The sequence below is a fragment of the Simochromis diagramma genome, unplaced genomic scaffold (assembly GCF_900408965.1).
Source record: "Simochromis diagramma unplaced genomic scaffold, fSimDia1.1 OVJJ01000344.1, whole genome shotgun sequence".
NCBI classification, from domain to species: domain Eukaryota; kingdom Metazoa; phylum Chordata; class Actinopteri; order Cichliformes; family Cichlidae; genus Simochromis; species Simochromis diagramma.
In genome coordinates, this window is record NW_024387375.1 from 1,643,081 (window position 1) to 1,667,496 (window position 24,416).

Genomic DNA, 24,416 nt, shown 5'->3' on the forward strand with positions numbered 1-24,416 from the left:
CAGGGGATGGTTTTGTTTATGTTTATACAGCTATTAAAGTTAAGTGTTTATATATTTATTTGAAAACTTTCATCAATTTTACATTTGGTATTTGTTTCCTTCAGCCCTTTGAATGCATTCGCTCAAGTCGCTGTAGATAAGTGTGTCGGTTTAATAACTGAAAATGTAAATGGACTATTTATCCATGCTTTGTACATTATCTACATAATGAATATTTTGCTTATTTGAATACATATTAAATGTTGTGCTCCTTGCAGACTTTCAAGCAGAATTTATTGGAAAATATCCTGGACTACACAGAAGGAAGTTGCAGGGAAATATGAGTAATTATAAAACCTAAAAGCACATTCAAGTTTGTAGTTGATTGGGTATCAGCATTTTATAGTGTTTGAAGTGTGTCTCTTTTTTGTAAGGAGATAAATCTGTATTAAAAGACCTTCTCTGTCTAAAATTTGTAGTCTCAAATAGAGGTTTACAACATTAAAAGCTAAAAAAAAATGGTGTTAAATTAAAAACCAAAACAATGAGATGCTTTGTTATTTAATGTTTTGTGGCAGCAGTGCAGGCAGAGCATCTGAAACAGGCGTACACCAAGTGTTGCATGCTAATGCAAAGAGAGCACTGTTTTCTCCAAACACAAAAGGCTACTCATTTACAGCATGTTGGCTGGCTCAGTAGTGATGTGATGCAAGGATGTCTTCACTAACTAAAATGCTTGTCCGTTTTCTGTGATGTACTGCTAAGGTTCTGAGGCTCAGCATTTAATGACAAGGAAGGAAACTAAACTGAGAATATGCATAATCATGACTTTTCATCCGGGGTTCACTCAGTAAATGAAGCAGTTCTTTATATTTATGTGTTTGTGTTAGTATGTCTGCTTTTTTATCCTCTTTGAACTGACATCCAATTCATGTCAGAACAAAGAGCGGGGCTAATTCTCTATGGAAGGGAGGAACAATAGGCTGGAAAAATGATAAGTCCCAAGGGAGCCATCACCATATTGTTCTTCGCGTTTGCTCGGAGAAGTGATTCTGTTACGGCGTCTTCTATTTTGCACGCATGCATCCGCCGCTGTTCATTGTCCTTTTGTCTTAAACAAACACCTGTCACAGATATGACAGCAATACTTGTCAGCTCACTTACTGCAGAGGCAGCGCCGCAGACGAGGATGTGAATGAGGTGGTTATGTTCCACACTGTTAGGTTATGTTTTAATTGGGCTACTGCTCTTTCTCAGTACTGATTTGCAGCCAACTGCTGCTTGTAATGATGTAGGGTGCACAGTGTATTTTATTGTGCCAGTAGGGGAGTTAAACTGCTCTTAAGAAAGGGCTGAATTTATATTCATGCAGTAAGCTTCGGACATGACTCTTCTAATAAGAATTTTATTGCCTCCTCTTTCTACCTTCGGTTTTGGCTTTATTTTTCACCGCTGAGGAGGATTAACATTCATCAGTGATATAACTACTTAACCATTATAAAACAAGATGAATTCAACCACACCATATGTCCTTTTGCAGTGATTGTGAGGGGACAATATAGGGGTGATTTTTAGATGTGAACATTGATGGTTTGAGTCACTTTGTTTGCCCTACAGTGATACCACCATTTGCTTTCATTTACTTGACTTTTCTTGCATTTGCGCCTGATGAAATTGCTGTTTCTCATTTTCCTTGTTAAGCTTCAAAATTGTTTCACTGCGTAGGCCATCACATCTCATTGTCATGCTTAACATTTTCCTCAGCATCATAAAATCCACACAGCATGCTGTCCAAAAAAGCTTTCTGTTTTGTAAAGTCGGGCTTTGCAGTCTCTTGTGATTTAATGTGGCATGATGTCTGCCATGTTACTTAGGTGTGACGTTTTATGTGCTTTGGTGTAAAATTAATTCTTTATTTCATTCGATGTGTTACTGACCAACATGTCGATGATAATCACTTGTTTATCTAGAGAAAGGTGATTTTCTTCTTCTTCCTGTATTAGACTCTAACGTGGTCATTTTCTAAAATGGATGTGCATATATCTGCTATTATGCCGGAATAGCTAAAAAACAGTATTCTGAATATTTAAATGTAGTATTGTTTTGGTCAGTTAGTACAGCTTCAGTGGATCCATTCTTATAACACAAAAAAACGGAATATTTTAAAAGTCCACATCTAACAAGGAGAAAGCCATTATATTTCTTATAGCTTAGAAAATTCAGTATTCATCATGCAAATCACATTTCCTGGCTGTTTTAAGGCTATTTTTGAGTACAATCAAAGCATATCAGTGACAAAGGAGGAAAAGACAGAACTTCATAGTGTAAGTAACAATGAGCAGAACATTGGACTTTCAAAATGACTTAAAAAGGCCACCTGTAGGCTGAGATTTATTTCCAGGTCTCACATGGTGTGGAGGATGAGCTGTAGCAAATTGCTTATTTGAACCTCCTTCATTGCTTATTGAGATATCAAGCAAGTGTTGTTAGAGGGCTTGATTGACTAGGGTACTAACTTGCTTCTCGATGTTGGGAGGGCTTTTTTATATTCATAGATAAAGAGTAAATTCCATTCTTTTGGGCTCACATTATTGCTTCAGCCTTCAGAAATGGATTGTGAGGCGATAATTCCTCTATTACCCAAGGAGACATTACTCTGTTGTTACAGCGTACCAGACTCACCTCTTCCTGATGAACCAATAACCTTATTATCACAAAGCATTTGTGCTATCATGATGCCAAAAGACTTACTTCACGTACAGACAGGCACAGACTGTAAACATCCCCACAAAATTTCCCTTTCAAAAGAAACTCCTGTCCTCCTAAAATAGGCTTCCCTTGAGAGAACATCTAAAGCATACATCTCGTTATGTCTGCAGACTCTTAATTTAGTAAATTCAGACATTCAGCTCAGGTACTTTAGATGCATAAAAAAATAAACTAGTCATTTAACTGGGATGCAGTGTGCAACATCCCAGCTTTGACAGGATGAGGATTGCTTTCTAAGAATTGCTCTGCCTTTTTGTTTTTTCGTCTCTCTGTCTTCTACAGGCATCATGGACTCGGCCTGAGCAACACAAGGTATTCTAAATGCATGACTTTTTCTTACACCCATCCATCTTTCATGTCAGGGGAATCTAGTTCAATTCTGGATGGATGCAGATCAACATTCTTGATCAAATAAGGTTGGGGGAGAGCATAAGCTCTGAGAAGCAGTAGCAAAACAGGACAGTGCAAGTCTGTGTTTCTTTGCTCGCCGTGTTCCTTAGATTTCTTAACAAATCGCAGCCTATTTCAGTCTTTTTTTCTTGTCTTTCTCCTGACCTTTTACCTGTCATGCCTGGACATCAGCAAAAGCGTTTTATTACGCGCATGACAGTTACAGTTATACTATGTGATCAACTTGTCTTCTGCAGAAATAGATTTTGTTCCTCAGATCTCTCTGTCCCCCCACCCACACATCCTGTCCACCGCTAAATCTTAATTATAACTTCAGAGTATACTTTTGACATTAGTGTATACAGTAGTTTAATTTGAACATGGCTAAATATGTATGTAGGAGGAAATAAAAGCTGCCTTTGTGCAGCAACAGAGTATGAGAACAAGCGACTGTTTCTGAAAGAAAGCGAAAATTGGCAGTAAGTGAAAGAGCTGCCCACATAAGCTTTTCTCCAATATACAGCACTTCCCTATAGAATGTGTTTTACATACGAGAAAAATGGAGACAAAAAGAATGGATTCAGACTCTTGAAGAGAAGTGATCGCTCACACAAAGCAGTGCCTTGTTGATCAGCCCATCTCTGTTTTAGGAGCAAGATCAGATATTAGGGTTGCCATTTCTATTTTTACTTCAGTGCTATTTAACAAGATATGAATGTGTATTCTTAGACCATTCGGTTCCCTAAATAGCCACGCTGTCTTATTTTTACATTGCAGGAAGCACTGGACATCAAGAGAATCGGTCTTTTCCTTTTACTCCTTCTGCTAATAGGTTTAAGAAGGGGTGTTCCTAACAGTCGGCCTTAATTATTCGGTCGTGACAGCTGTTGGTATTTTTTTCATTACGATTGTCAGCTGATACGCATTCATTAATAGCACCTGCAGAAAGTGTGGAATAAAAAATCTCACCCACCTCACCACAGGAGGGGAGGAAGAGCCTTTCTCATCAGGCACATGCTGACAGTAATTGCTCAGTTTGTGTATAACTATGATTTACACATGGATGCACTTGGATTTTTGTGCATCTGCAATACTAAGCTGTTGAATTTGTGAATTGGAACACTTTTACCTTTAAAAATCTGAGCAAAATGAATCGTTCTGAACATTTACATTAATGATCTGCTGATTATATTTAAATTAGGCAACCCCAAAAAGCTCAAACAGCGTATCCTAGTTGCTTGCGTTTTCCATTTTTTTAAAAAGACTGATGATCTCAGCAAGTTCCACTGCTGAACACATGCATTACTTAAAAAGAGTTATGCCTCCCTTTTTTTAATATATATAAGAGGAGTATTTTAGTTAAATGTGGGCACTCATATCTGTGCAGCATATTTGTGGTTTCAGGTCACAAATGGAACGGTTTACATTAATGGAAAAGGCAATCACTTTGAATTACTCACTTCACATTTTCACTCACTTCACATAATTATATTGTTTTAAAAGTTCACCTGTGCTCTGAATTGATAAGTGCACATCTCTCAAAGACATCCCATTATGAGTTGCACAGTGGGGGTGGGGGGGTTGGGGGGGGTGAGGGTGAGGGTGAGGAGCCATGTTTGTTGCAAAGGCGTAGGAAGCTTAGTGTTCATTTGACAAGCCTCAGAAGGGAAGGTGATTTTGTACTGTGGGCTGTTTAATATTTGGTGAGACACGAGTTTAACATGTCTTCAATGCAATCTCACTTTTATGCCCTGATGCTCCCTCTGTGTCTCTTCTGTTGGTACAGCAGAAGAATCTGTGGGAGAGCTCTGCTGTCAGTTTGGTTTTATTACAGGAGCACACATGCGAAAGTCTTCATTTTCTCATAGACGTGCGAAATGGTTTTATGCCTTTTTACGCAAGGAGCACAAAATTCAGCACGGATGTTTCCAGTAGACAGCAACTCCGGTGCACTATGAATTTATACTGAAAATATATTGTTATAAAAAATGCATGAATCACAATATTAAGTTGCGTGAAGGCATACATTTTCTTTGCTAAATAAAAATAATCATGATGGGTTTCATATAGGAAACGAGAGGCTGTAGCTCTGGAGAAACTGCTCATACTTTATCATAAAATAATGACACAAAAAAGGTTTCCATATTGGAGTCAACTCACTTACTATGACACATAGCTGTGCATAGTCTGGCATGTTGCACAGACGCAGAACTCAGAAACAGAACCACAGGGGTCGAGTGAGAATGCTTCCTGCACAGGGGTCACAATGCAAGGGTAGCGTGTTATGTAAGTGTCTCCCTGGTCCTGCTACCCGCTATGCATAATGAATGCCCCAGACATGCTTTGTCTATTGAAATCGAATACAAACTAACAAGGGTTTCTCTTACATGGCTGCCCAGGCTGGGCCCTAATTCAATATGTGTAAAAGCATTCGGCTATTGTTTTGCCTGTAGCTTGGATCAAAGCCATGAAAGCAACCAAAAGGGAAGCTCAAATATTCAGCCCTGCAGCACCTTGTTAAAGGAATAATTCACAAAAATGCTGCAGCTTACTGTGTAAGAGCTTTGTGCTAAAGCCCCAAATCCACAGAGTTTGTGAATAATGCTTAATTATGCTAGATATTATAGATATGTTCAGTAAAAACATCTGTCACAAGACAATAATGTCCAGAGTTTGTTCGAAATATTGTAATAACATAACAGGAAAATGTATCGTTGAAAGGGGAAATTCAGCCTGTCTGAAACTTTACACTCTGCAGTTAAGTGTCACATGGCAACAACAACCACAACAACACAAAGTTGTTGACCCTGTTGGGAAGCTACTCATGTTTGGATGCTGTAACACCGCATATCAAGTTAATGAAACCAGGTTTAGAGAGGGAAGTGCATTTACACATCTCATTAGCCAGCTGTCTGTTATTATTTGAGTGGCTTCAGATGCTTTGTGACTTGGCGTGTGCTTCCTCTTCCTCACTGACACTGGAGCTGGATATAGGTTCAGAGAGTTCCTCAACCTAATACAGTCCACAACACCACAACATTTTATTTTTAAGCAATTAACTTAAAGAAATAAAATGTTGTGGATTGACACTAAATCCAGTGTCTTTAGTGTAAAAGTGCAAGCGCCACACGTAAGGTAATGCTCTGTCTACCAGTATGCATCAGCATATTTCACAAGTTGGTAAGCCCTGTGTGTGAAAAGCCCTAGATGGTTTCTAATGCCTTCTGACATCAATTATTGAAAAGCTCCTCTGCACTGTCAACTGGGCCCTTATGTCTTTGCAGCTTTACAGAACAGTCTGTGCTTGTTTCATTCTTTCAGTTTCTGTTCTTTTCTGTAAAAGTGGACTTTAAATACTTTTTTTTCAAGGTCACATGTTTCTGCATAATTGTATTCTTTATGTAAATGTGCATAATATCTATTTATGAGAACTGATCTAACTAGTTTCTTTTACTAAACAAAGCCATTTTTTACTTCCATTTAGAGCCCGGATGGAAACGTAGTGGTGAGGAGTCACGCTCGTGTGTCCTCCCTCACTCTGAAGTATGTCAAGTATACAGATGCTGGTCAGTACCTCTGCACAGCACACAGCGTCATCGGAGAGGATTATCAAACAGCATATATGGAGGTCCGCTGTAAGTGTTTCCCTCTGTCTTTATATAAGTGTTTAGCCCTACAAAATGAGTACACTCATGCACTAGTCATTAAAAAAAATAGCACTGCAAGTCACTATGACTATTTATAACTGAACTGTTAAATAACACCTGAAACGGATTGACAGGTTGCATCCGTTTTTATTTCCTAGATACTCCTAAGATAAATGGTACAGTGGCAGTGTATACCTGGGAGGGGAATCCTGCCAATATCAGCTGTGAGGTCAAAGCTCATCCCAGTGATGTCTCTATTGTGTGGCTGAGAGACGGGTTGCAGCTCCCCAACTCAAACACCACCAACATTAAGATCTTCAGGACTCCCTCAGCCAGCTTCCTGCAGGTACGAACACCCGTGTCACACCATGACTTAATCCCTCTTTCTATCTCTCTAATGAATGTACATATACACACAGTGTGCACAAACACACACTCTGAACCCCATGTGTCATCAAGATTTCATGAGCACAGACTTGAAGTGTAGGGTTTTCTTTCAGCTTCATTGTTGGGAAAAAAAAATCTCATGAATAATTCAGCAGCAGGAGAGCTCACAGCAACAAATAAAAATAGGCTACTCTAATGGACAAACAAAAAGGTCACCTTCAGTGTTTGACACACAAGTTAGTTCATCTGTTTTGGTACACTGCCCTTCATATATTTACTGCTTTATTCCCCCCCCTCCAGATAACCCCCGAGTCTGAAAATGACTTTGGAAGCTATAACTGCACTGCTTCAAATGAGATGGGCACAGAGTCCAAGGAGTTCCTGCTCATTCAGGCTGGTCAGTGGCAATGCCGTGATTCAAAATCCATTCTTACTTTGCATTTATAGTGTTTGTGCCAATATTTTCAGCATAATTAAAATTTGAAAACAAAAAACAAGCAGCCTTATATGTGATCGTGATTCAGTAACAGCTTAAAAATGATGAGTAGGTACATTTCATTAGATCACATAGTAGTTTTTGTTTCAGGTTTTTTAAGGCTTCGGGAACAGATTTTTTATGTTTTTTTGTTATCCATGATCAAATCGCATTAGACCAAAACATCCACCATGACGTGAGATTACACAGATCAGTGTTTGTATCGATGGCTGATAAATTGATTAAGATGAAAAGAATGTGTAACCTACATGATAATGTAATGTTCCCTCTGGTTATTCTACAACTAAACTTTACCTCAACCTCTCACCACTAACATTGCACTGTTTGCAGTATAAAGTAAAAGACTTTTTTACATTAAGGTATAGCATTTTATTGTAACATGGACCTACACCATAGACTTCCCAGACAAATGTACCATTAGGCAAATGGAACAGAGAGCAGAGAGATAATGCCACTCTTAAGCCACAATCAGAAGTGAATTAATTGAAAACACTACATTGTTCACTCAGAGCCGAACATGGGCAACCACAGTAATTACAGTGTGCCTTTTAATTTAGAAGATCAAAGTGATGCAATACAAAACTACTCACACTAGAGTTTGTGAGTTCAGAACAGCCACCATTATTCAGATGTGGACAATCACAGTAGGTTAAATACTTTTAAATAATGTAATTTTCTCTTAAACAAGCCTTTCATTGCTGGCTGAAACAAAGTAAACCTTTTTTAACAAAGGCAGACTGTAAATGAAGGACTAATTGTCTAATCATTGTGTACATCACAGGATGGATCCTTTTTTATTTTCTAAACTTTAATCAAAGTACAATTACAGAAGTCTTTGAACTAGCTTTTGCATATTCTTCAGTTTTAATATTCACTTTAAATTTAAAGATTAAGCTTTGCTTAACTCACTGCAAGGTCTTTGAATCTATGAAATCTCCTTTTCCAATTTAAAGTTTTATCAAACTCAACAGTTTCTCAGAACTTTTGGTCTTTTCAAACATCCAACCAGGCACTTACTGTTTTTTTTAGTGGTTTTCTTTCTGGAGTTATCATCTTTAGGGCTGACTTGGGAATGGCTTGTTCTTGAATCTGTTGGTCATAAGGAGCTTTTAAATGTTTTTTTCCTGCCTTTTATTTTCTGAAACGATGTCAGTAGTGTACAGAATTCAGTAGAAGAGAACCAGACTTACTGTCACGATAAATCACAGATTTCTTACGAAGATGAAGCGGTTTTTAGATGCACTGTGGGGTCATTAGGAGCCGTGGGCTCATTCTGTTACTCTGATATAGCAATGGAGTCTGACAATGCTGGTGTGCTGCAATCTTAAAGTTTTTATTGTAACTGCACTGATTTTTTTCCCCCTCACAGAGGTTCCGTCAACTCCATCCATCGTGGAGGTGAGGCCATTCTCCACCACAGCACTGATCCAGTTTCAGGAGCCTGAATCCACTGGAGGCGTTCCTGTCCTCAAATATAGAGCTCAGTGGAGGATGCGTGGCAGAGGCAGCTGGGTGCAGAAAGTCTATGAAGTCCAAGATGGTAATAACACAGAAACATGATTGTGATGTTTGTCTGTTCTTTAATGTCTAACTACATTTTTTTTTTAAATATCCAAGTACGATTCAAATAGATAGAAATACATATTAATGTTAAAAATGTTAATTAGATTTTTCACATTTTGTTAAATCATATCAGTAAAGATGACCTGTATTAAAGGAAGGAAGGTTTGCATTCAGCAGCTTTTTGTTTTATAACCAAAGCGATTAAAAGGCTGTGTGAACGTGATTTCTTTTCGTTTTGACAAATATGTCCATATATGCACTAAAACGTAATTTAGAGTTGTTGATACCCTCGACACAGAAACATGGCTTGGTCATGAAGTTACAAAAGGGAGAGCAGCCAAACTAGGTCATGTATGACAAAATAAATTTGGATCCCTACAGTTGTTTGGACACATACTGTAAGACGTTGAAAATATTTATTTAAATAAAAACGACAGCCTTATATGGCCTCATTATTATTTTGATATCACAATCAGGATAAAACAGTCCATTTCTGACTGTGTTGTACTAGATTGGGCTGGCATATTAGTGCCATAGCACAAACTGATGCACAAGAATCAACTGCTATCAGCCAAATCTATTAAATTTAGGTAGGAGAAAGTCAGCAAACATTAGAATAGATGACTTGTAGTTCACACTTTGTCTAGCTTTATGCTGACCACTGCCAGCAAAACTGAAGAAAAAGCACCAGCTGTCAGTCTCACGCAGTCCTGGTTTGGATGTCTCATGTGAAACTCAATTATATCGTCTGGAACACCCTCATGTCTGCACTTACAGCCTTGTTTTTTGTTACAGATACAGCAGTGGGTCCTGCACAGTGAAGGCAGGAAAGTCTTTCGTGTTTCCTGTAGAAATATGATAATTCAAAATGGTGAAATCATGAAATTAAGGTCAGACTAGGAAAACTGACCAACTCACAGTACAGACATAGCAAAGACTACACAGTGCACATCTCTGCACTGTACAGTGTGGTCGGACAGAGTTTTAAGAGCAGTGGTAACAATGACTCCTTTCCTCTGGTGTTTGTTTCCCCTAAATGTCTCCTACAAAGTAAAATACAAAAGTTAATGATTATTTCTAAGAAATAGGTATGAATTTAGTTTTTTGCTTTAACCTACAAGTCACCCCTTTAGAAAGGAATTGAACACGGAAGTGTACATCAAAGCAATATAATTTATATAAAAAGCTCGATCAAAAGCAATCATCATCCCAAAAGGGATCATTACATTTAAGATGACAGTGCAACATATAAAACAGCTGTCACTGTTTGTCTAGTTTTAGACCAACTCTAAATATATTCATCAGTTTTTCAAACATTGTTGGAATGAAATGCGAATTGAGCTAATCTGTGTTTGCTTGGGCAGCAATGAATTATGCATATATTGTTGGAACAGGAGATCTGTTTGTTTTAGTGCTCACCAAAATGATCATGGTGTTCTGCTGTTGTAACAGGCTCCATCGGTGAGGTAACAGTCACAGGCCTGAAGCCAGACACGAGCTACGAAGTGAAGTTGTCAGCCGTCAACGGCAAGGGTGAAGGTGAAAGCTGCAACGCTGCGTTCTTGAAGACGGAGCCTGTTCGTAAGTGGCACATGTTACAGTTTACAGCATGCTGTAATGTTTTTAGTATACCTCTCTGACCTCTTGTCTCCACAAACATATTACCTTCAGTCTCTCTATAAAAACTCGCTGAAGAGTCGGTCCTAAGACTGTTTGGATGATGCCACAAAAGCTTTCACCTGTCTCCTTTCATTCCATGTATGTCTTTTTAAAACCGCTTTTCCCGTCTCTACGAAGCAGCTCTCTGACCTTCTTGCTTTTATTTGATTTTTCTAGTTCATGAAATACTTCTGCCATAACCAAATCTTTAAAGCCAGATTGCTTGTTTTTACATATGGAATTAAATACTGATTTCATCACATAGGTATCATTTAGAGCCATCTGCACAGTTGCTTCAGATGTCCTGTTTTAAAGCCGTGTTTCAAGCCCATCATGTCATTATATTGACTTGCAAACCCTGAAGTGTGATTTCATCCTTCTGTAGAAGCCAGCATGCAGTGAAACCTCAACACATTAGTTAGTTTTTAGCGCCCTCTGTTGTTTGGCAATAGATGTTTTTTGAGGGAGTGCTGGTATGATTTATATATTGTCTGTGTACTGATCATCTCTCCTTCTATTTTATCATTCTTAATCATTGATTTTTTTTATCCATTTGCTCTTCTGTCTGTTGTATTCATCAGGCCACACTTACAACAGTAAGTGATTCATTTAAAATGCATTAATTAAAAACATTAAAAAGATAGCTTTATAGTTATGGATATATATTGCTATTGAATTATGTTGTTATTGAATGGCAAAGGCAAAAGTTGGACTTAAACCCCTTCTCTCTTTTTTTTTTTAGAACTAAGATCATAATTAAAGGCCAGATCATTAACATTTAGTCATAGTAATTGATAAAACTGAACAAATGTCATATAGGTTTGCTGAAATATCAAATGCGATAGAGGTTTGCTGAAATATTTACATAAAATACTGTCAGAAGAACATCACTTCAAGCTACCTTTTTAGACCGTAAAGTGGCCTTTCATTTTCATGGAGGCTGGCTCTGTCTCCCTACTTTAAATGTGGCAATCATTTCCTAAAATGATTTGTTTTTCTTCCTTTCTGGAGCCATCTGACAGAAATGTGTCTTCCTGATTTCTTCAGTGAAGTGTTATTAGAGATTCAGGTGGTCATTTGTGCAGACAAGTGATTCTGATTGCCTTTCTTCTCTTTTATGTCCCTAGACGGCATTTTTCATTTTTTCACTGAAGACACAGGTTTGTTCTGTAGTGGGGATAATAGAAGATTAGTTTTTACTGCTGTAGCTGTTTCTTACCCAACAGGATAACCCATCACCCCTACTGATTAGCAGTGTTTGTAATCCCGCTTAAGTATTTCAAAAGGTGTATCGTTTTCGAGAAACTGTGACCTATAATGTCATGGCCATCAATGCAAACTCCTCCGTCTGTAACATAGACCGATTAGGTTTTTAATTTTACTTGCATCCCATGAGTTTACAGCTGATTTATCCCATTAGTATTAATATAATTTTGATGTGCAGCATGTGAATTAATTGGCTTAATGCAAGTATGAGGAATCCGAGCCAAATCTCTGCATTTCAAAAGCTGCACATTTTCTCTCTGGCTTCAGCTGTTTGGTGTAGTTTGGGAATGTTTACACTCGGATTAGACCCATCAGCAGTGATTAATCAGTTAGCTGCAAATTGTCGAGAGCATAAAGCTGCTAGATGTCTTCTGCACTTCTCTCATTTAGAATCCAAACAGAGGAATCCCTGTGCAGTTTGTCAGCATGTGGAGCTGTGATTTATTATTTATCAGTATTGGTTTGTCTTTGGGTCACTTCAGTTTTCTATCCTCAACCTGTACCTGTGTTTTGTTGTCTGTTATGCCTTTCATGCTCTTCCTCCTCTTTCAACCACTCACATGTGTCATTTTATGTCTCTGCGACTGTTATTTGGCTTGCATGTTGCTGATGATTCCCTCCACTCTGCAGAAGGTAACTTTCTGTTGCAGATTCCTGACTGACGATTCCTAACTTGAACTAAAGAATTCAGCAGATAAAACAGCACATAGTTTGCTTCTGCGGTCGTGTAACACATTAATCAGTCATCTAGACATTTGCCTGAGCAAGATAAATGTAAACGTAGAGAACGAGAATGTATTTATTGTTTAAATAACAGTCAGCAGTGTTTACTGTTAGCTTCACTTACATAGTATTGATAGCCTGTCACCTGAGGGATGTTACCTCTTTATTTATAGGATGTGTTGCTATAAATCAAGTGTAATAAACATAGTCAGTATCTTCCAGCCATCCCACAAAATACTCATCCTTGCAGCAGGCTTGCTGGTATATATTTTCTATATTTTCTTAATCTTATTTAACCTGAGGCTTAAGCAGCTTAGACTTTATCTAATCCTGAATGTTAACCACTGTGCACATCTTTCTTGTTACCTGTTTGTAAGTGCATTAACCTTTAGAGCTTCAATAATTTGTTGATTAATCAAATATCTGAGACAAAACAAATCAGCAGCCACGTTCAGTGTTCCAGCTCATCAAATTTGAATGTTTTCTGAGATTTCTGACAGTAAACTGAAATTTAGAGTTTTGAACTGTTGTTTAGACAAGATATTTGACTTTACCTTATACTTTGGAAACTTGTGACAGACACTTATGAATACAAACCATTCCTGAAATTTAGACTGCTAGTTACCAGAAATACAGGATTAATTGTTTACTTCTCCATCAGCTCATAGCTGATGATTCGGCTCCACTTAGTAACCCTGGATGAAACTATACAACAATTAAAGACAAACCCTGTTATTGTGCTGGAACTTGGCAATCTTATATAACGTATTCTTAGTTAATGATAAATAACTCTTTAGCCTGAAGCCTGGTGTGACACTGGTGCGATGTCCATCTGCCAATTGATGTCACTCAGCAACAGCAGCAACACACAGCAACTCTGATGAAACAGATAAGCATGCGGCTGTGTGTCATTCACTAATTAGTAACACAAGCCACCCTTAGGAGAGCGTTTAAGGGAGGTTAAGTGACCTAAAAGGTCAACAATAAGGAGAGCATCCAAGATCAAACTTTGGACTGAAAGTTTTCTTTTTCCTTTATTTCAAAATGGAAAAGTGGACCGACAGAGCTGCCTCTTTCAAAGAAATAACCCTCTAGCTCGCTGCACCTCTTGAAATGAGCCATTAAATGACCTCCATCTTGCTCCTGTGTCCCTGTAGGGAATCCTAATCCTCCTAAACTTGAAGGAGCACTTCAACGTAAAGGCAACTCCCTCAGAGTGAGCTGGATCAAGCAGGATGATGGCGGCTCTCCCATCTTACATTATCTTATCCGTTATAAACCAGTGAGTATGGGGATTAAAGAGCAATTGCTCCTTCTCAACTAAGGCACCTGCTTTGATAACTGATTTAATCATTTAAGTAAAACGATGAAATATTCTCTGAACATTTACTGCTTTACATAGTCTTAAGATTGCTTTTTTTGTGGGTTTTAGAATGTCATGTGCGTTTTACGCTATTTTATATGCCAAAAATTTGATCAGTAACTCTTGATCGAGTACTTAATCGTCAGTGAAAGCAGTAATTTAGTTGCAGCGGTAATAATGATTCTACCAAATCCTTGTAGTTTCAAAAGCACTGCAAACATTTTTAATTCTGTGATTTTCAAGCTGTTGTTAGGGCTGAAATTGTTATTTAATACCTGGTTTGTTGACAGAAAATAGAAAAACTTCTCATATTCTCATAATGAATAAATTATGTTTTGGCCAAACAGACACAAATTTTGATTGCTCCGAGCTCTTACAGGTGTTTTTGGAGCAATTTGAAAACATGCTTAAAAATTTCACCTTCACAAGACCAAATAAAGTTTCAACCCTGAATGCATGCACTGTATTTATCTGTGTCTCCTTAGGTGCAATCTTCAGAGTGGAAACCAGAAATCCGGCTGCCCAGTGTCAGTGATCACATAGTTCTCAGTGGGTTAGAGTGGGACACAGAGTACAACATCTATGTGGTGGCAGAGAATCAGAAGGGCAAGTCTCAGCCAGCAACCATGTCCTTCAGGACTTCATCAGAGCCAGAGGCCATCCCAGGTAGCGTACCTGCCCCCGGTCACTCACACTAATGTGGAACTAAACAGCCAGAAACCTGAGGAGCCAAACTCAAACCTGAAAACCAGAGCAGCTTGTTCTATTTTTAAATCTGGAGCGCTGACGGGTGAATGACAACTAAATAAATCTATAGAAAAAATAAATAGATTTCGTGGACGGCGGAGAGCCAAAAATGATTTTCCGGCTGAATTTTCTCACTTTAAAGTTTTGACAGCCCTCACTAAATGAGCTTGAGTTTGTGCTTGCAGATCTGGCACACACACTCACACAGAGGATAAAATGATCTCCTCTGAATGTCTGTAGCTTTGTTTACCGTTAATGTGGATAGTTTGTCTCTGTCTGGTTGGAGCTTTTAAAATGACCCTCAGTAACCGCTGATTAACACGTATGTTGAATTCTTAACTGCAGCTGAAGGTTCTTTACTAACCGTGCCGAAACCTACACAGCCTGTCAAATTCTCTTTAGGTGATAGACACACTTGAGTACCTCACTGAAACATCACAGCAGGCCATTATGTTTCCTCTCACTTTTTTCCTAATTCATTCTCCAAACTAAAGCATTTTCCACTCACCCACCACTGAGTCACCATCTAGTCGACATGGTGTAGTTTTCCTCTTTTGTGCTGTGCTTTTGCTTTGATGTGTTGCTGTTTTTTCCCCTTTTTCAATACAAGAAATCAGTTTCTTCGTCTTTTTTTTTCCACTTTTGGTTTTCAGACCTGACACATTTTCACTTTCTCTCTTCCTCTGTTTTCCCCGCCCTTCTCTTTTTCTCCCCCTCTTTGTTCCGTTTCATTTCTCCCCCTCTTCCTTTATTATCTTTCCCCCTTCTCTCTTTATCCCCTCTTTCTCTCTCAATGTTCCTGCTCTCTTGCCTGGTCCTGGACATTGGTGTGGTGGACCACGTGAACATTTTCGTCCCGACCTGTGTGCATTTTGGTGTGGTCTGGGTTGTGCTGTCCCCACCCACAGCCACTCAGGGCTGCTCATCTGTGACATACACTTTGGTATCACTCATCATGTCCCTCATCACTGTTCTCCTGCTCTCATAGTTTTCGTGAGGAAATTCACACCATTACTGTAGAGGAGAGCTTGCCTTCTCTCTGGCTGTCTTTCTGGACACTTTCACTCACTTACAACAGACTTTGTCCATGACAGATGTGTCTCTGTTATGGGTGAGGAAAAGAGTGCTGTGTTGTTTCAGAACAGACCAGACAGACGTGTTGAACCAAAGGCAGTGGAAATCCTCCACCTCCCACAGTTTCATACTGCTCAACATTAGCACTCTAAGTCATCAGCACTAGACAAGAGAGACAGAGAAGAGTGCCAGTTTACAGTGATGAACAATAGTAGATTTTTTTCAAGTAGCATTAGAACAGAGTGAAGGCTGACTGCTGGACCTGTGTGTTTACATAAGCACTGTATTATATTGTTTAATAGCTCACAAAATTCTGCATATTGTAAAGGTTTGTAATATTAACGTTTACACAATTAAGGTCATAAAATGAGGAAACAATTGTTTATATTGGCACAGACTGACAAGCCACCTAAAGAATGATCAAACAACAACTTGTTTTTATGCGGACTACTAAGATAAATGTCCAGATATTCCTCCAGCATGTAATGTTTCGCAAGTGTCATCAGCAATAGTCATTTTTATACATACGTAATTGGGATGCTTTACTCAGATGTATAGATCTTGTTTACATGTTAATTACCTGCAGAGTTAAATGTATATTTTAGAGTAATTTCTGCTAAATCAAAGTTGATATTACCCAAACAGTGACAATACATCACTGCTTTTAAATCTGGGAAAAGCCTGACATTCATTTTCTGTGCACAGATTATTCCACATGTCTGGGTAACTAGCAGCACACTGTATGCTTTGGTTTGCTCTTCTTTCTACTACCAAATAAATGGGTTGAATATATATTTATACTTTTCGTTTTTTTATGCACAGCTTCATGCATATCAAATCTTCAGTATGCCTCATATTTAGAAATGAAGTCATATAAATAATTAAAGTCTGACAGCACAGTCGATACAAACGACACACAGCATCTAAAGTTGTGCTGAGCCATCTAGAACCTATCAGTGCTCATAGCAGGTGAGTTGTTTCTGTTTTATGGAAGTATTTGTGGTTACAGTAACACGTCAACACTTTATTTAGTTGTTCATGGTTTCTGTAAAAGTGTGTCCTGCTACGTTAGTTCAGCGCCCTCCCTTTTCTCATCTCTTGTGTGGCAGATTTAAGTGAAGAGTCTCCGCTCTCCATGGGCATCATGCTCTGGGCAGGAATCCTCGTTGTAGTATTTATACTCCTGCTCCTGGCTGTGGATGTCACCTGTTACTTCGTTAACAAATGTGGCCTCATCATGTGTCTCTGCGGCAAGTCGGGCACAGGGACCAAAGGGCACAACTTAGAGGAGGGCAAGGCAGCCTTCATGTGAGTATCAGACTGTATATTTACATATATTTACATACATGTTGTCAGAGTTGATATTGGATGTAACAGTCAGACAACCTGACACTAGCACTCTCACCATATCAGCTTTATAAAGTGATTATTAGGGCTGTGTCAGATCATATCATAATGCCATTGCTATAGCAACGCATGCTTATGTTCCCTAGTATGCTCAACAAAAAGACAAACCAAGTCATGTCAGACAGCCAAAGCCACCTCTGCCTCGAATAAACATTTAGCTCAAAATGCGCTACTTCAACATCCTCCAGCAAAGCACTTTGCAAAATGGTTAAGGTACACACAACAATCTTGTTTCATTACTTCAGGTAAAAATGCAGGGAATCATGCAGGGAGAAGATATAAGCAGCTGGTGATGTATGCCACAGTCACTATTTAAAGTCTGTATAACAGGAAGAGCAAGTGGTGGATAGAAATGACTGATGTGGTTACATATTGTACCTAACTTATAAAATCCCAGATAGAAAATAATTTTCAGTTTTGTTGTAAGCAGGTCTGTGGGTAATAAGAAAGACAAAATTAAGAAGATTCTTTGTAGAAATGTGATGTGTTTGAGGGTTTTATTTATCTTCCAATTTACCTTTTGTTTGCGTTTTAAATAAGCCGACCTCAGCTTAGAATAACTGGCCTTCCCACATTTCCCAGAAGGCCTTTCAGGAATGAACTCTGAAGATTACTTAGAATTTTAGCTGAAGGTTTTATTTTATTTTTGGGCTGCTATATCTAGATATATCAAGGGAAGCTTGTGTAATTAAACAATAACTGAGATTGCCTCTTGAGCAAAATAAACATGTATTACAATGTCTAACCAGGCAGTATCTGAAGTACAGCAAGAATACATGAATCAATAAAATGGCCCCATAGGTAAGATGAAATTTTCCTTCAATGAAACAGATGAGGATGTTTGATTCGAGCGCAGCACTGAATGGATGCTTTCATGTGTACAAAACGGCAGTCGTTTTGAATCATTCTGAGTAGGATGTTGCATTACGTATTGGATTGTTACATTTCATGAGTGCGGTTCCACGAAAGCACAGCCAGATGGATGACTTGACGTTACTTTGTAAGCTTGAAAATAGATGATCACTGTGGGCCGTCTGCTGCTTTTGAATCATCCTTTCTTACTGCCCGCTTGGCCAAAAACAACAGCTTAGCAAGAGTGTCTGTGTCTTACAGGAAAGATGAGTCCAAAGAGCCAATAGTGGAAGTCAGAACAGAGGATGAGTGCTCAGCCAATCATAACGCAGCAGGACCCGTAGAGCCGAATGAAACCACACCTCTCACAGAGCCAGAGTAAGTAAACGCTGACACACGGCACACGGCCTTTTTACCGCTCTGAGCTGTTGTACACTGCACTCCACTTTAAAGAATAATGAATTTATTCAACAGGATATAATTTGACGCTTTACATTATTGAAAAAGTTGAGGTCATTCTTGAGTGGAGTCCATTGGACTGTGTTGCTTTTCTGTTTTTATTCCCTAACCAGAGGGATTGCTGTATTTTGTGTTTCTTCTCCAGCCTTTGGAGATTTTTTCTGTCTCATTGTATGAAGGTTGAAGCAATACCAGTCAAATAAACACAAAGGCTTTAGTCCTCTAGAGTGTGGTCAACTCATGAAGCCATTTGACAATTTCAGCAAGCCATCTCATATCAGCAGTCTGGAAAAAAGTCGATTATGCAGTATGAGATTGCCACTGGTACTGTTTAACCCTAATAGGTGGTTCTTTGTGGTGCTGTAGTTTCCTGCAGGAAGGCTGGTGCCTTTTTTTACTACAGTAGTTTTCCTAGTCAGTGTACTCCATGTTGGTGTGTGTATGGGATGTATCCTTTGATGTCCACTCACAGCATGATGCCCTCTTTTTCTTCTTCTTTCTTTTTCTCACTAGGCTTAAAAGTTGCTGTATTTTGTGTTTCTTTTAGTTGCTTTGTCTATGTTTGTGTGAATTTCTAAAGCCAACTAATCCCTCTGCATGCTCTCGTCCGGGCCACCCCTCCTCTTGTCACAGTCACCCTGGTGTCTAGTCTGTGTGTCTCTGTTCTCTCCCTGCTCTCTCAGGAAGGCGGCTTACACTGCTGCTCTGGCACTGGACACCCTCTCCTCCGTAGCCACCAACTCTGACACAGCCACTGCAACAATTGATCCCGCTCAGGACAGCCCCTCTAGTGAAACCACTACCCTCACTTGTAGCCTGTCCACCCCAGCCAACGAACCCTCACCCACCCCTGTCCTGGCTCCGGCCCCGACTCCAGAATCGAACACGGCCCCGCCGCCCCCCCTCGTCTCCACAGCTGCTGTTGAAGCTAAAATGGCCCCGCTAATAGAACAGAGAGGAAGAGACGCCCCAGAAGAACAGGAGGAATTAAACACTCCTCCTTGCACCCCCGAACAGATCAAACCTCAAAAATCTGGGACGCCAATACCACCGAAGCGTAGACACTCTCCTAAACTTGCTGCTCTGAATGCTAAAAGTAGCCCCCCTGTTTCTCCTCTGGCTGTCTCTCCTGTATCTTCCTCTCCCACTTTAGACAACAGGAAACCTGCTCCAAGCCCACCAGTCACTAAACCTCCCACACAGCCAAACACTGTAGCCTTAAATCCAGAGCCACCAGTACAAACTGCCTCATGTCTAGCAACTACTGCCCCTGCACCAGACCCAGATTCAAAACCTACAGCCCCAGATTCCAGTGGGCGTAGCCTTACTGCCTTTAACAAAGACAAAACTGTTGATCAAACTGCTGACAGTACCACGCCCACCGCCAGAGTTGCTACTACTAGTTCACCTGCAGTGATCCACGGTGTTTCTGAAGACCTGGATGCTGTAAACCCTCGTTCTCTAGTTTCAGGCATTCCCTCACCTTTACCTGTTACTCCTATTCCTTCCAATCCTGTCCCTGTGAATCTTGAGACGTTGCCATCGAACAACCTTCTTATATCAGCGTCAGACACATATGACTTACTGACCCCTGACATGGAGCCCAAAAATGCAGATTTAGACTTAGAGATGATAAACGGGACAGAAAGACCCTCCATGCCCCCCGCAGATCTCATTAGCTTAGACAGCCCACCAGCTGCCCCCTCTCTACCCAATGGAGACGAAGCAGACCCCCCCTCAGGCCCAGTTCTACAGCCATCAGAGACTCTGGCCAAGACTGCTCCTCCTGTCAACGATGAGTACGGCTCCCTCTAGAGGTTTATCTGTGTGTGTGAGTGTGTGTGTGTGTGCGTGAGTGCGTGTGTGTAACTTGTATACCCATTCATTCACCACCGCATCTTGCCATTGACCACACAATATATAAAATATTGTAATGGTAAATTGTGGTAATGATAATAAGATAGTTATTAGTACAATGTTGTGGATAGAGAAGTGATACGATGCTTTTGTTTTGTTTGTGACCGTTCTCCATTGTGGGGTCTCTATCTTTGCAACATTCACCACAAACGTAGTTAAATCCCTTTCAAGACAAGAAGCTCGTTACATAAATATGGAAATTTGACATGCCATTCATAAGTCTAGGTGTGTTCCTGGTGAGTGACTTAAACAGAGACAATAAAATCATTCTCACGAACAGGTCAGAAAACTAATAAATGAGGTTAAACGCTGTGCACATGAAATACTGCATATGTTTAAGTCATTTCAAACCATTATTCAAATTCTTCAGTGATTAGATTTTATCTTAAATGTCACTGAAAAGCCATTGTGTTACATCTTTGATTGCACACGTCGTGCTAGTTTGCTCAGGGAGGTGGAGCTAGCACCGGCAGTTTTCTCACATTGTGGGTGAATGTCTACACACCACTTGTGGTGATCAAGTGGGTTTTACCCTAGTTTACTCTGACACGGCTTACATACAGTCATTCACTGTCTAGATCACTGGTCTGCAGGATGTCTTATGCCCAACTACATACCATTCTGGACACAACAGTTAACTGGCATTGTAAATTATCCAAATATAAATAATTAGTTCAGTGAGTTAGTATTGCTGGAGCCAACTAGCGAGGGCCACAGCTCTTAAACATCTGTTGAACTAGTTTTGCACACTGTTAGTTACCATGACAACACGACGTCCCTAACCGAGCCTCATACGATTCCTGTAAAAAGAACCCAACTGGTTAAGCCAGTGTTGAGCTGTTGAGGTGAGTCTTCATGTATCAATATAATAGTTAAAATCAAATTTATAGTAAACGGAATATTTTTTAGGTTTTGAAGAATTTAGGAAGTGATGAAATAACCTTGAGCGTTAGGAAACTTTGACCTTTTACAGGAGGAATAAATAATCAAGAAAATAAATACGAGTGAATGGAGTGATGCAGCCTTAAAAATCCTGTAAACAGATCTTCTGTCTTTCTCAGTGTGCTTTCATTCGTGCCGTCTTATTGATGTCTCCGTGGTTCTTAAAACTTCTTCTGGCATGCTTCCCTTCAGAAGTGAAGAAAGCTCATGCCCCACATCCCACAATTTTTTGCAATCGCTGAAAATAAAATCAGCTTTAATTTGCAAAATAACAGCCAGTAAAGTCATTATTGTTCAACAGCAATTGTATTAAGTTGCAGAAAAAAGAAACGCTTAAATCCAACTTATACGTTGTAAAATCAGTCACTGATTATGTCTGTCAGGAGAACAAAAAAAACATGACTTTCCATCTCTACTGTTCAACTACTCGAGTACCTGAGCGTTGCTCTCATGTCTGAATAAAGTCACAATAAGCAGTTAAGTAAAAGCCATCACTTTAACAGCAGTGTTACATGTCTGCAATGGACCTTTGTTAATCACCACAATGTTTAGTTCTCACTAATTCTACAGCTTCTTACTGTGGTGTTTCTGTGCTCTGAGCAACTAGAAACTGTGCTAATTGCTTTAAAGATGAAAATGGACATCACATACCACAAGCCCAGGGCTAATTTCTCGTCCTACCATTGTCTCTCTGTAGTAGAACTAAAGCGATTAATAGCTAATATTTGCTGTTTCAGTTTAGGCATGCTAGTCGTTACAGGACGAGGTGTATGGGTATGCCATTATCTGTTTATTTTATCTGACTGTTGTCAAGGTGGTGAAGAGATATGTAAGAAGATATCTAAATACAGTGTCTTCTTACATATTGGGTGAAGATGTCATTGAGAATAAATGGTTTAAACTGTTCAAACAAAGTGTTGTTTGCTCAGATATTTTCTGTTGTCTTGCGTGAGACGTCCCGATTTCTAATTTTGAACTTTGTCTCTTTCCCGCTGCAGGAAGATTTTTTCTGATGAGAAGGGCAAACTTGAGGAGGGAGGCTTACCAAACACCCTGATCTCTGCAGAACACAACAGTGTCATACAGACAAATACAGCCGAGAGCAAAGCATGATGGGCCGGGGACATCCCAGCCCTATCCAAAACATTTTGCAGCAGCAGCATCGAGCAAGAAACACTGCAGGAGTTTTTGGTTTCCAGTGCCCTTATCTCCACTCTCAAAACAACACGTGTGTCGATTGGTTAGAGCGCACTTTGACTGTGCTTTCATTTCTGCTCTCATTCATGAAATGTTTACTACACCCAAGGAGTTTATCTGTAGGTCATAAGAGATTTATTTTATTTTTTTATTATTATTTTATTTAACCAGTCAGGAAGATTAAGAACAATCTCTAATTATACAGATCACTTATACATACACACATATATATATATATAAAAAAATTAGACTCTACTTTCTATTGTGCTTATAGTTTGGACTGCAATTGCGCAAAAGTATTGGATTCTTATGAGAAATGTAAAGGTAAAAAAAACAACTGACTATAGAAATTATTTTTCTTATTTTCATGTTCTAATGTTCAAATGTAAACTTTTTTTCAGCATTTTTTTAAGTTTGACTTCTTTTGTGGCCTAGTCTCATTAAATAGCTTGTTCTGCATGTCTGACCTGCAATTGGTTGTGAAGTTTTGTTTACAAGGTTTACTGTTTCACTTCGTCTGCTACGGGGATGTTTAATCACGCGCAGATATGCTGGCATTGATTAAACATACACTCGAGTTCGGCCTTTGGATTATAGCCATTTTTTATGGTTATATGAAATCCAGGATTAACCCACAGCCAGCTGCAGGGGGGAAAGAGGCTGAGAGAATCCCACAAGTACACGATGTGCATGATTTGATCTGATTTAGACCATTTCTGGATCAAATTTATTCAGTCTGTCACTGCCTTACCAGATTGGTAGTTAAAATATTCATTAATAAAATGTATTTGATTTAGAGAAAAACAAAAAGGCGACTCCTTGAACGCTAACAGTCACAGACCAAAACAAACAAACAAACAGGAGGCAGCACAGCTGCTGATTCTCAGCCGCTGGTTGAAGAACTGTGGATCAAGCGAATGTCTTGTGATCTCGAGCTAAATTTGTTTGTTTGGGGGACGACTATGAGAGCTGTAGTTCTTCCTCCCATTTACGCAGATCAAAGGTCTGGCTTCATAGTTTTGAGTTGTGCATTTGAAGCAAAAAAAAAACAAAAAAAAAAACATTTAAAAAAGGAAATTTAAAAAAGCATTTTTTGTACTATTTAAAAACTACAAAGATTTCTTTTCTGTTCCTGCCTGCAAGCTTGTGCACTGTGCCTGTGTGTCAATAGATTGTCTTGTCATCAGTTTCTATGATAATCTGCATAGCTTCGTTGTGAGAAATTTAGCCTATTCTTTTTATTTGATGTGTTATTAGAAGAAAAAGTACGATAAATGGACTAATGTGGTCATTATAACACGTGTAGTGTATGAAACTGTCCGTCTCTGGTCACAGCACCATATTATCGCCAGCTGTAGTGAAGGAAGGCGTTTCAAGCCTCGGCATGAATTCAGTCAGTACATCATAACGTATAACTACAAGGCAGATAGACATGCCCGTGTTTGTATGGGGGCAAATAGTGCTCATATTGATTTAATGAGTGTTACCTTTGGGGCTTGCTCTGGCATAATTATACACATTGCTTTTATTTTTTATTTTTTCCCCCAGTTGTTATTCAAGTGTTCTGTAATGTGATCTC

The 24,416-nt window shown here is 39.2% G+C and overlaps 1 protein-coding gene across 17 annotated transcripts in view; it reads left to right on the forward strand.

The window, feature by feature from the left end:
* ncam1b (neural cell adhesion molecule 1b) overlaps positions 1-24,247 on the forward strand; it is an 81,577-nt gene extending 57,330 nt beyond the window's left edge. For 3 of the 17 annotated variants that reach the window (XM_040009699.1, XM_040009701.1, XM_040009707.1), the window contains 15 exons: positions 3,031-3,060; positions 6,623-6,773; positions 6,944-7,131; positions 7,473-7,569; positions 9,038-9,208; positions 10,684-10,812; positions 11,472-11,486; positions 12,018-12,050; positions 12,787-12,789; positions 14,037-14,161; positions 14,728-14,908; positions 17,173-17,371; positions 18,584-18,700; positions 19,465-20,580; positions 22,639-24,247. In XM_040009699.1, coding sequence (XP_039865633.1) covers positions 3,031-3,060; positions 6,623-6,773; positions 6,944-7,131; positions 7,473-7,569; positions 9,038-9,208; positions 10,684-10,812; positions 11,472-11,486; positions 12,018-12,050; positions 12,787-12,789; positions 14,037-14,161; positions 14,728-14,908; positions 17,173-17,371; positions 18,584-18,700; positions 19,465-20,580; positions 22,639-22,753 — 2,670 coding nt within the window. In that variant the 3' untranslated portion in view covers positions 22,754-24,247. The other 14 variants (XM_040009702.1, XM_040009705.1, XM_040009708.1 and 11 more) reach the window with 10 other exon arrangements.
* Positions 24,248-24,416: the final 169 nt, after the last annotated feature.